At 46.7% G+C, this 10,983-nt stretch overlaps 1 protein-coding gene across 1 annotated transcript; it reads left to right on the plus strand.

Moving 5' to 3' along the window:
• The first annotated feature begins 1,520 nt into the window (after nt 1-1,520).
• Nucleotides 1,521-9,671, plus strand: atp6v1g1 (ATPase H+ transporting V1 subunit G1). Its single transcript, XM_073052452.1, has 3 exons — nt 1,521-1,670; nt 7,448-7,548; nt 9,381-9,671. The coding sequence occupies exons 1-3, from the start codon at nt 1,589-1,591 to the stop codon at nt 9,552-9,554; spliced, it is 357 nt and encodes a 118-aa protein (XP_072908553.1). The 5' UTR covers nt 1,521-1,588; the 3' UTR covers nt 9,555-9,671.
• Nucleotides 9,672-10,983: the final 1,312 nt, after the last annotated feature.

Consider the following 10,983-nt stretch of genomic DNA (forward strand, 5'->3'; position numbering starts at 1 on the left):
ACCCTCCCCTCTCCCTCACACCTGTACACCTATACCCTCCCCTCTCCCTCACACCTGTCCACCGATACCCATCCCTCTCCCTCACACCTGTACACCGATACCCTCCCCTCTCCCACACACCTGTCCACCGATACCCATACATCTCCCTCACACCTGTACACCGATACCCTCCCCTCTCCCTCACACCTGTACACCGATACCCTCCCCTCTCCCTCACACCTGTCCACTGATACCCATCCCTCTCCCTCACACCTGTCCACCGATACCCTCCCCTCTCCCTCACACCTGTCCACCGATACCCATCCCTCTCCCTCACACCTGTCCACCGACACCCCCCTCTCCCTCACACCTGTCCATTGATACCCTCCCCTCTCCCTCACCCCTGTCCACCGATACCCTCCCCTCTCCCTCAACCCTGTCCACCGATACCCATCCTTCTCCCTCACACCTGTCCACCGATACCCTCCCCTCTCCCTCACACCTGTACACCGATACCCTCCCCTCTCCCTCACCCCTGTCCATCGATACCCATACATCTCCCTCACACCTGTACACCGATACCCATCCCTCTCCCTCACACCTGTCCACCGATACCCATCCCTCTCCCTCACCCCTGTCCACCGATACCCTCCCCTCTCCCTCACACCTGTCCACCGATACCCATCCCTCTCCCTCACACCTGTCCACCGATACCCATCCCTCTCCCTCACCCCTGTCCACCGATACCGTCCCCTCTCCCTCACCCCTGTACACCGATACCCTCCCCTCTCCCTCACACCTGTCCACCGATACCCATCCCTCTTCCTCACACCGGTCCACCGACACCCATCCCTCTCCCTCCCTCCCTCCCATGCACCGACACCCATCCCTCTCCCTCCCTCCCATGCACCGACACCCATCCCTCTCCCTCCCTCCCTCCCATGCACCGACACCCATCCCTCTCCCTCCCTCCCATGCACCGACACCCATCCCTCTGCCTCCCTCCCATGCACCGACACCCATCCCTCTCCCTCCCTCCCATGCACCGACACCCATCCCTCTCCCTCCCTCCCATGCACCGACACCCATCCCTCTCCCTCCCTCCCATGCACCGACACCCATCCCTCTCCCTCCCTCCCATGCACCGACACCCATCCCTCTCCCTCCCTCCCATGCACCGACACCCATCCCTCTCCCTCCCTCCCTCCCATGCACCGACACCCATCCCTCTCCCTCCCTCCCATGCACCGACACCCATCCCTCTCCCTCCCTCCCATGCACCGACACCCATCCCTCTCCCTCCCTCCCATGCACCGACACCCATCCCTCTCCCTCCCTCCCATGCACCGACACCCATCCCTCTGCCTCCCTCCCATGCACCGACACCCATCCCTCTCCCTCCCTCCCATGCACCGCCACCCATCCCTCTCCCTCCCTCCCTCCCATGCACCGACACCCGGCCCTGCTTGCCTGAGACGTTGCGCTGAGCGCGGGCTCGTGTACTGACAGCGCGTCGCCTGCAGGGGGAGCGAGCAGTTTCGGCCTTGCGGTCTACGCGTGCGCGGTGCCGTGTGGCTGTCACGTGAGGAGGGAGTCAGCTGATGGTGGAATGGCGAGTCAGTCGCAGGGGATTCAGCAGCTCTTACAGGCGGAGAAACGGGCGGCGGAGCGGGTGGCCGAGGCGCGGAAACGTGAGTATGGGGTTGTGCATCGATTGGAGAAGGTTCAGAAACTGAGGGTGTGTGGTCTCCTTACACCTGTATTCCTAATTCCTCCATCCTCCTCCTCCTCCCCGCTGCTGCCTCCCATCTCCTTGGCCCCCTTTTCCTTCCCACTCTCCCTTCCTTTCTCCCTCTCCCCCTCCTCCCCTCCCCTCCCCCTCCTCCCCTCCCCTCCCCCTCCTCCTCTCCCCCCCTCCTCCTCTCCCCCCCCCTCCTCTCCCCCCCTCCTCCTCTCCCCCCTCCTCCCCTCCTCCCCTCCCCCCCTCCTCTCCCCTCCCCTCCCCCCCTCCTCTCCCCTCCCCTCCCCCCCTCCCCTCCCCTCCTCCTCTCCCCTCCTCCTCTCCCCTCCTCCTCTCCCCTCCTCCTCTCCCCTCCTCCTCTCCCTTCCGTCCCTTCCCTGGCCCCCACCCATAGTGGTGTGATCTGCGTAGAATTTCTAGCATTTTATGTTTTTACATTGTCAATCAGTAAGTTTCCAAATTAGGCAATCTATGTTCTGCTTTTTCTGCATGATTCCACAATGTGGGCACTTTGTTTAAAGGTTGAAGTTATTGTGCAATAGTTCTTGAATTTTCTTACACCTGTTTGAAATTTGCTGATATTTTTGAAACTGTGGCCAGGTGGTTTTTGGATGCTCTTTGTAAAGATTAAAATATCTACAGAATGTTTTGTCTTGAAGCTACTTAACAACCAACATCAACAAAATAACCTGCTTATTTCATTGGGTAGTACCCTTCCAATGTATCTAATGATGAGCAGGTTCAAAATTGCAGACAATCAGCAATTGAAAGCGTGGAAAGACGTAGCTCACTCAGGTTCACCAGTTGAGTACATAAGGCATCGATTCACAGCTGTTTGTTAATTCGAACAGTGGCCAATCCACGGTTGGGATTGATTGGCAAAACAGTAAAATCGGACAAGCAGAGTGGCCATTGTTGGGGCAGTTATTTGAGGTTTTTATGCTCGTTGAAGCTTCAGTGTGGAAAGGCTTGCGTGAGAGAAGGCAAAAAGGCTTGAGTGATGGAAGGTGAAAAGCTGTAGATGGATTCCCCCTAGTTTATTTTTTGTTTTCATCATTTATATTAGCTCAGTAAGGGCAGTAGAGATGTCAGGCGGGATAGTGGAATACTCCATTTGCGGGATGTAGGAATACAAGAAGATCTCCAGTGACCCCAACAACTACACCTGTGAGAAGTGCATCCAGCTGCAGCTTCTTACAACCCGCCTTAAGGAGTTGGAGCTGGAACTGGATGAACTCCGGATCATTCAGGAGTCTGGGAGGTGATAGATACGACATATAAAGAGATAGTTACTTTTGAATGTTGTGTTTGTTGAGCTTGGCAATTAGCTTGCTAGCAAGTTGGGTGAACACTGCAACACAAACTCCTCAACCTGAGCTACCAGTATTCAGGTAGTTGCACCCAAGGTTCATGACACAGGAAACTGTGACAGTCAGGAGGGAAAAGGGGTTAAACAGCCAGGGCACAGTACCTAACAACACTCTGGATACTGTTGTGGAATGACCAAGCAGAGGAAAGTCACAGCAGTCAGCTCTCTGGCACTGTGTCTGGCTCTATGACTGGGAGAAGAGGCGAGTTGTGGTGATGGAAATTCGTTAGGTGGGCGAACAGAAAGCAGGCTCTGTGGATAAGAACGAGATTCCCGGATGGTATGTTGCCTCCCAAGTGCTAGGTCTGGGACATCTTGGATCGAGTCCTCAGCATTCTTAAGTGGGAGGGTGAACAGCGAGAGATGGTGGTCGATGTAGGTACCATTGACATATGTATGAAGAGGGACGAAGTTCTTCAAAGTGAGCTCAGGGAGTTGGGTGCTAACTTAACGGGCATGACCTCCAGGGTTGTGATTTAAGGATTGCTATCCGTGCCATGTGCCAGTGAGGCCAGAGCCAAGAAGATTTAACTCAGCGCTCCTTTTGGAGCGAAGGACGATGAGAGGTGACCTGATAGAGGTGTATAAGATGATGAGAGGCATTGATCGTGTAGATAGTCAGAGGCTTTTTCCCCAGGGCTGAAATGGTTGCCACAAGAGGACACAGGTTAAAGGTGCTGGGGAGTAGGGACAGAGGAGATGTCAGGGGTAAGTTTCTTACTCGGAGTGGAATGGGCTGTCGGCAACAGTGGTGGAGGCGGAAACGATAGGGTCTTTTAAAAGGCTTTTAAATAGGTACATGGAGCTTAGTAAGATAGAGGGCTGTAGGTAAGCTTAGTAATTTCTAAAGTGGGGGTGTGTTCAGCACAACTTTGTGGGCCGAAAAGCCTGTATTGTGCTGTAGGTTTTCTATGTTTCATGGCTAGTGGGGAGGGCTTCAGATTTTTGGATCATTCTGCTTTTACAGGGAAGTTGGGACCTGTACAGAAAGGATGGTTTGCACTTGAACTGGAGGTGGACAGGAAGGTTCGTTAATGCTGCACGGTGGGGTTTAAACTAGAGTTGCAGGGGGATGGGAGCCAGAGTTCTAGAACAGATAGTGGAGAGGTTGTGGAGTCAGGAATCAAAAGGTTCAGCATGGTGTGACTAATATTCTAATATTACATATATTTCAGTGCAAGAAGTATTGTAGGAAAGACAGATGAACTCAGGGCATGGATCAACACATGCAGTTATGACATTGAAGCCATTAGTGAGACTTGGTTGCAGGAGGGGCAGGACTGGCAGCTCAGTATTCTGGGGTTCTGCTGTTTCAGATGTGACAGAGCAGGTGGGATTAAGGGGGAGGAGTGGTGTTACTAGCCAGGGAAAATGTTACGGCAGTGCTCAATGAGGACAGACTGGAGAACTCGTCTAGTGAGGTTTTACGGGTGGAACTGAGGGATAAGAAAGGTGTGACCACATTAATGTGGCCATATTACAGACCACCCAACAGTCCGCGGGATTTGGGGGAATAAATTTGTAGAGAGATCGCAAACTGTTTCAAGAAACATAAGGTTGTTGTTGTAGGTAATTTTAACACCCCACATTTTGGCTGGTACCTCCCATACTGTAAAAGGACTAGACGAGATGGAATTAAGGAAAATTTCCTTCAGTCAGTACATAGAAGTCCTAGTGAGGGAGACTTCAATACTTCAACTGCTATTTGGGAATGATACAGGGCAGGTGACAGAAATTTGTGTAGGGGAACAGTTTGCATCAGAGAAAAGCCAATTTTGATGGCATCGGAAAGGGTATGGTAAGTGTGGATTGGGACAGGATGTTTGTAAAGGTGTGCAGAAATTTCAGGGGCCCTGGCAGAGATATTTAAATCATCCTTAGTGACAGGTGAAGTATGAGGATTGGTGGATAGCTAATGTTGTTCTGCTGATTAAGAAAGGCACTAAAAATAAACCAGGAAATTATAGACTGAGCCTGACATCAGTAAACATCTGTAAACAATTTGTTTATAGTTCCTAATGTTTACAGTACCTGTTCTATAGCTCGACTTGCTAAGTATACCCGCAGAAAAAGAATCTCAGGGTTGTATGTGGTGACACGCATGTACTCTGATAAATTTTACTTTGAACTTTAAGTGGTGGGAAAGTAATTGGAAGACATTCTAAGGGACTGGATATATGAGTATTTCGATGGACATGGACTGATTAGAGATAGTCAGCATGGCTTTGTGCATAATAGGCTGTGCCTAACCAATCTTAGTTTTTCGAGGAAGCTACCAGGAAAGTTGATGAAGGCAAGGCAGTGGATGTTGTCTATATGAACTTTAGCAAGGCTTTTGACAAGGTTCCGAATGGGAGGTTGGTAAAGGATCAGTTGCTTGGCGTTCAAGATGAGGTAGTAAAATCGATTTGTGGGAGAAGCCAGAGAGCGGTAGTAGATTGTTTACTCTCTGACTGGAGGCCTGTGTCTAGTGGAGTGCTGTAGGGATCAGTGCTGGCTTCATTGTAGATTGTCATCAATATCAATGATCTGGATGATGTTAACTGGATCAGTTAATTTGCAGATGACATCAATATTGGGGGTGTAGTGGACAGTGAAGAAGGCTGTTGTGGCTTGCAGCAGGATCTGGCCCAGCTAGAAAAATGGAGTGAAAAATTGGAGATGGTATTTAATGCAGGCAAGTGTGAGGTATTGCACTTTGGTAGGAGTGACCAGAGTAGGTCTTAGAGTGAATGGTAGGGCACTGAGGAGTGAGGTAGAACAAAGGCATCTGGTAATGTGGGCCCATATTTAATTGAAAGTGGTTTTACAGGTAGATAGGGTTGTAAAGGGTGGAGAGGGTTTAGAGAAGATTGACAAGAATGATTACAGGTATGAAAGGGTTACCAAATGAGGAACGTCTGGCAGCTCTTGGGCTATAATTCCCTGGAGTTCAGGAGAATGAGGGAGGATCTCAGAAATATTATGTTTGTTAAAAGGCCTGAACAGATTAGATATGGTAAAGTTATTTCCCATGGTAGGGGAGTCTAGGACAAGAGGGCACGACTTCAGGATTGAAGGACGTCCATTCAGAACAGAGATGTGGAGAAATTACTTTAGTCAGAAGGTGGTAAATCTGTGGAATTTGTTGCCACAAGTGGCTGTGGGGCCACATCATTGGATGCATTTAAGACAGAGATAGGTTCTTGATTAGTTAGGGCATCAAAGGGTATGGGGAGAAGGCAGGGGAGTGGGGACGACAGGAAGAATTGGTTCAGCCCATGATTGAATGGCGGAGCAGACCCGATGGGCCGAATGGTCTACTTCTGCTCCTATATCTCATGGTTTTAAAGCTTTAGGCACTTGGGGGTTCATAAATCAAAGTATTGAGTACAGGTGATGCGATGTTAAGTTGTATAAGACATGGTTGAGGCTTACTTAAGAGTATTGTGTGCAGTTCTGGACACCTGTCTGCAGGAAAGATGTAAATAAGGTTGAAAGATACAGAGAAAATTCACAAGGGTGCTGCTGGATGGGAGGACCTGAGTCATAAGGGAAGATTGAATAGGTTAGGACTTATTCCTTGGAATGTAGAAGATTGTGGGGAGATGTGATAGAGGTATACTAAATTGAGGGGTATTGATAGGGTAAGTGCAAGCAGGCTTTTTCCACTGAGGTTGGGTGAAGCTACAACTAGAGGTCTTGGGTTAAGGGTGAAAAGTAAAATGTTTAAGGGGAACATGAGGGGGAACCTCTTCAGTTAGAGGGTTGTGCGTGTGTGGAACGAGTCATCAGTGCAAGTGGTGCATGCGAGCTTGAAATCAAGGGAAGTTTGGAGGGTCCATGGATGGTAGAAGTATGGTCAATGGGTGTAGGCGGTTTAAATGGTTCTACATGGACTAGATGGGCCAAAGGGACTGTTTCTTTGCTGTACCTTTCCATAACTGGGATATTACCATTCACTTTTAAACTTGATAAATACACTGAGTAGAGCAGCTTCTAGTACTGGCTTAAATAAAACAGGCATTTGGTAATAAGTGCAATGATATGGTAGATTACAAATTCTGCTTAAAGATTTTTAAAGATGAAAATTAGTTTGATTTGTCTCATGTACTTTGAAGCATACAATGAAATACATCGTTTGCCACAAATCAAATCGTGGAGGATTGTGCCTGGCTTCTGGTGCCAATGCGACATGCCAAAACTCACCAACCTTAACCCATACATCTTTGGAATGCAGTAGGAAACAGAGCACCTGGAGAGAAATCACACGTTTACAGGCAGAATCACTGTAAAGTGATTGTGCTAACCACTGCACTACCATACCGTGCTTTAAACTGATTGTGCTGATAGTCGCCTTAACTTTTCTCTTTTCACAGGAAAGAATCGCAGGTTGAAACAAGCAAAGGAGGAGGCCCAGGCTGAGATTGAGCAGTACCGGCTCCAGCGAGAAAAGGAATTCAAGAATAAGGAAGATGCTGTATGTAGTAAAACTGCAATGTGTACTTCAGTGCAACCTATCTGGCTTTAAGTTTCACACAGTCTGTCTCTGGGGAACTGACTTCCTTGTGATTGTGGGTTTTAGTGTGGGAACGCCCATTATTTTTTTTCAGAAAATCAGGTGCTTGCTTAAGTGCTGATGATCTCTCTGGAGTTGTAACTCCTTGCTTCAGTTAATGATTTTAACAGTCACCTTTTGTAAACCCTCTGAGTTAATTTAGTTCGGAGCTTAAAAGCTTAGTTGTAAACTCCTTTCACAAGATGGGAGAAGTTGGAGAAAATACTAAAGTAGCATTTCTGAAAGTTTTCCTTTGGTGATACGGGATACACTGTCTGTGCTTACTGGGATTAATGTTTGACAAGATTTACTTAATCTACATCCATTACCTTCCAGTGGTGCCACTTCACTGTGAAGTGACTTGATCACCTTCACTGAAGTTTGACTACCTTTGAGGTATATGCTCCAATCCATCCAAATCAAGTCCCAGAAGTTTAATAAATCACTTCTGTACCCTCTTAGACCATAGGCCATAAGACACAGCAGGATTAGGCCATTCTGCCCATTGAGTCTGCTCTGCTAATCCATAATGGTCGATTTATTATCCCTCTCAACCCCATTATCCTGCCTTCTCACTGTAACCTTTGGCACCTCAACCCCATTATCAACGTCTGCCTTAAATATACCCAGTGACTTAGTCTCCACAGCTTTTTGTGGCAATGAATTCCACAGATTCACCAGCCTCATGCTAAAGAAATTCCTCCTCATCTCTGTTTTAAGTGGACGTCTCTCTAGTCAGAGGCTGTGCTTGCTGGTCCTAAGCTCGCCCACTAGTAAACATCCTCCCTATACCCACTCTATCCAGATCGAGGATACACCTGTGATCTGACTGTTATACTGAAGGTATATCCCATCTATCATCTGACCATTTCTGATATCCCCCTCGTCAGTTTTAGTGTGTCCCGGACCTCACCAATGCTTTCCTTTGAGTCTGTGTCTGCAGCATCCGTGGTTCAGCAGTTTAGAGAGGCTCATCTCTTTATAGGTGATATTATCTGATACTTTTCATAGACTGGGAGTGCTGTTCCCTTCATTAAGGGAGACTGGGTGCTTACTGTGAGCTGATGACGATTCTGTGGAAGGGAAGGGGCGGTGGCAGCATGAAGGTTGGGAACTTGAAACCGATTAGGGCTGGCTGACTGAATTTGAGAGTACAAAGCTGTGAAGAGGAAGTGTGAAATATGAAATAGGAATGTAAAGGAGGGGAGGTTCTTGAATGCAAGGGTACAGAATAAGACAAGGGATAAATGCTTTTGAGGCCTTCATCTTTGAAATTAGTAGCTCATGCCTGAAGAACAAATCATGTTTGCAAAAGACTTCACTGTCAAGCAACAGTAATTGAATGTTCTCGTTTGTGTGGGCACAGAGATTGCTGTTGTGTATATAAAAGCACAGAACTGGCTTCATTGGTCTTTGAAAAGAAAACCTGATCCATTAACTTGAATTCTGAAAGATACTGGGAATTGGAATTTAATACTATGTGGAACAACAGCAGGAAAGACTGTTTCTGAATTCTCATTGGTTTCAGGCAGATGGAACTGTTTTGCAGGCAACTAAATGTGACTCACTGAGAGTTTGAGATTCTTTGTTGAGATTTTTAGTTGCCGTGATCCATGCAAGGAATTTGGACCAACACTGGGTGACTGGTTTAATATTTAATGAAGAGTACTGCTACATGAATTTTTAAAACTCTGGTGTTGTGTGTAAAGGGTTTGTAGAACTGATGACACTGACTGTTTCACATTGCTTTTCAGGCCCTTGGTTCACATGGTGATTCAGCGACTGAAGTTGACAAAGACACTCAAGAGAAAATTAAAGTAATCAGGGCAAACTATGAGCAGCACAAGGAAGTGGTCCTGAATAACCTCCTTAATTTGATCTGTGACATAAAGCCAGAAATTCATGTCAACTTTCGCATTAATGGTTAGAACTGGATTGTTGTTTTGTGTTGAGCAAATACCAAAGCACATTGAGATAGCAATATTTTGTGTATTACAATAGTTATGCAACAATTTTACATTCAAATAAAATATGCATCAAATGAATTTGGGAGAAAAAGTTTGAGTTTTTCCTGTGAAGTGTTATATAACTGAAACTTAAATATTCCTGTTTTCCCACTAGATTTCTCCAGGCAAATCTGAAGATGCTTCAGCATTGGTTTTCTATTTAATTGGTGATGTCATAGTAAAATGAATGATAATTACTATTAGATTTAGATTATATTTTGAATTAGGGTGCTTATTAAACAGAAGCAGAAACATTGTTTAATGAAGTTCAAAGTACATTTATTATCAGAGTATGTACACATTACACAACCCTGAGACTCGTCTTACAAGCAGCCACATTTCAGCAACGAAACCCGAAAGAACCCATTCAAAAAGACCATCAAACTCCCAATGTGCAGAGAAAAATAACAAATCATGCGAACAATTAAAGCAAGTGAATAGCATTTTGAACTGAGGTCCATGAAAGAGCGTCTGTCCACAGACATGAAGCCACAGCCTCAGCCTCAGCTTGGCGTAGAACTGAGTAAATGTCGTGGAGCAGCAAGCTGAATCGGCCTGTCCCCGACACCCTGATCTTTTCAAACTGGCCCGGTGCTAAAATCATCTGGACACTGGGTTCTGTCGTTTTGATACGCTCTGGGGCCTGGACTCCGCTGCCACAATTTGGCCTGTACCCGACCAATTTGGCATGGCACTTAAATCAATAATACCTTGAGTGCTTCCTCACTCTCAGGGATAGACCCTGAATCTGCCTCGACTCAGCTCACCTCGCCTCGACTCTGCCTCACCCCACTACATCAAATCACCTCCAAGTCCAAAAGGAAGTTACAGGATATTGTTTGCAGAGATAATAGGTATTTAATACAGAGCATTAGAACATACGGTATTATTTGCTATTGATCTTGCAAATGTTAGTGTATGATCTAACGTTTTATCAGACTATGAAGCATCAGGAGAGTGAAGAAATGCCCCTGACTCCATCCGTGTGAAATATTTTGGATTGTAAGTGGCAATGTTAATGTTTTGAAATGAGATTCAGGACATTTATTGATGAGATGGAATTTGGATTCCATTGTAACAAAGTTTGAAATGGCTTTGTGCAACTATGAAGTGTTTATACTCTGATTAGTATAAACAGGTGTGTTTGAGTGTCATTAAAATCTAATTTTAAAAATTAGCTAAGTGATTATTTCCAGAATCCAGTCTGTTTAGTAGCTGATTGTTGCAATAAGTTTCAAGCTTGGCTTGAATTTGAGCGGTGGCAAATCAAAGAACAGAAGCCTGAGAAGACTTAGCAACTTAGAAAACCTACAGCACAATACAGGCCCTTCGGCCCACAGAGCTGTGCCAA

Source organism: Hemitrygon akajei, chromosome 7 (assembly GCF_048418815.1).
Source record: "Hemitrygon akajei chromosome 7, sHemAka1.3, whole genome shotgun sequence".
In the NCBI taxonomy this organism is placed as follows: domain Eukaryota; kingdom Metazoa; phylum Chordata; class Chondrichthyes; order Myliobatiformes; family Dasyatidae; genus Hemitrygon; species Hemitrygon akajei.

What these genes read in the sequence shown, in the direction of transcription:
- atp6v1g1 (XM_073052452.1), top strand. Translation starts at nt 1,589, where the DNA reads ATGGCGAGTCAGTCGCAGGGGATTCAGCAGCTCTTACAGGCGGAGAAA. An exon ending in GGTGGCCGAGGCGCGGAAAC is followed by an intron (nt 1,671 to 7,447) that starts GTGAGTATGGGG and finishes CTCTTTTCACAG; the next exon opens with GAAAGAATCGCAGGTTGAAA. An exon ending in TCAAGAATAAGGAAGATGCT is followed by an intron (nt 7,549 to 9,380) that starts GTATGTAGTAAA and finishes ATTGCTTTTCAG; the next exon opens with GCCCTTGGTTCACATGGTGA.